At 38.0% G+C, this 1,205-nt stretch overlaps 1 protein-coding gene across 1 annotated transcript; it reads right to left on the bottom strand.

The window, feature by feature from the left end:
- Positions 1 to 1,199, bottom strand: LOC119585092 (uncharacterized protein DDB_G0271670-like; the record flags this gene model as incomplete). Its single annotated transcript, XM_037933710.1, is given in 1 exon segment — positions 1 to 1,199. A coding segment is annotated over 1 exon segment (1,123 nt), but the record flags the coding sequence as incomplete, so codon positions are not given.
- Positions 1,200 to 1,205: the final 6 nt, after the last annotated feature.

A 1,205-nucleotide genomic window follows, 5' to 3' on the forward strand; every position in this document is an offset into this window, starting at 1 on the left:
TAGATGAAGATCTGGAGCGGGACGAAGCCTTTTGAGCTTCGTTCTCATAATATGCAGATTTAGCCTCAAAGTTAGAAAAGCTATCATTTTCTTCTATTATGGTATTCATTTTAAATTCATCTGTCAGTGAACTATGTCCGGAGGCATTTCTCTCTGTCTGAATAAAAGGAATGGTGTCATCTGTTGCAAAAGCTGAGGTTTCTGAGGGACTTTCTGGAATCACCTGCATTGGTGAGCCCATAAAGCTGTCTGGTGTGGTCTCAAAAATGGAAAAATTCTGAGCAGATCTTTCAAGCTCCTCCTCAAAAACAGACTTAATTGGAATGTGCATTTCATTCTCAGAAACTGCGTCCTCGCTAGTTTTTTCCTGGTCTTGTTCCAAGTCAGACATACTGTTCTTTTCCAGAGAAATTTCAGAAATCTGTGTTTCTAGTTTATGTTCCTCTAGCTCTAGTAAACTTTGGGAATCCACATCACCAATAGGAGATTCTTCAACAATGGTTGATGCAGATGGTACTGTTTCCTTACCTCCATGCAAAAAAACAGCTTTGTCTAAGTCATCTCCCTGTGATTCCATCACAAATGAGTACACCGGCTCATTAACAGGAGATTCTGCAATATTATCTTTAAATAAAATAGAGGTGTGTTCACTGACCTCTGGAAGGTCCTTGTTTTCCTCAGTAAGAGAGGTTTCATAATTTTCAGAGAGAACTTCAATAGACTCACCCTTTGTAAGTTTCTCTGATGGAAGAACATCCATTTGAGTCTCAGGATTAGAATGAATAACATAATCCATAACAATTTCTGACTTAATTGATGAAAGTTCTCCGGCTTCTTTTATGCTAGCAGTGTTACTATTAGCATCGAGGTCAGTCTTAATGATCATTGATTCTAATGAACTTTCAGTTTGGGATATTATATCTAATTCATCCCCTGAATCTAAAGCATCTTTTACACTCTCTCTCAAATCCTCATGTGACTTTTGAATAGTATCTTCAAAATCTAGAATGTCCGAGTTTTCCTTGTTCTCTGTCTCTGCTTCACGGTTATCTGAAGGTTCCAAGGGCATATCTGAGTTTTCTGTGGACAGTGACAGAGCTTCATTGTCATCTCTTTGACTCATGATTGAAGATTCAGTAACAGACTCCGTTTCAAATTTTGAAGTGGATTCTTGCACATTAGTTTGTAATTCTGTGGCTTGTATA

The sequence above is a fragment of the Penaeus monodon genome, chromosome 19 (assembly GCF_015228065.2).
Source record: "Penaeus monodon isolate SGIC_2016 chromosome 19, NSTDA_Pmon_1, whole genome shotgun sequence".
Lineage (NCBI taxonomy): Eukaryota > Metazoa > Arthropoda > Malacostraca > Decapoda > Penaeidae > Penaeus > Penaeus monodon.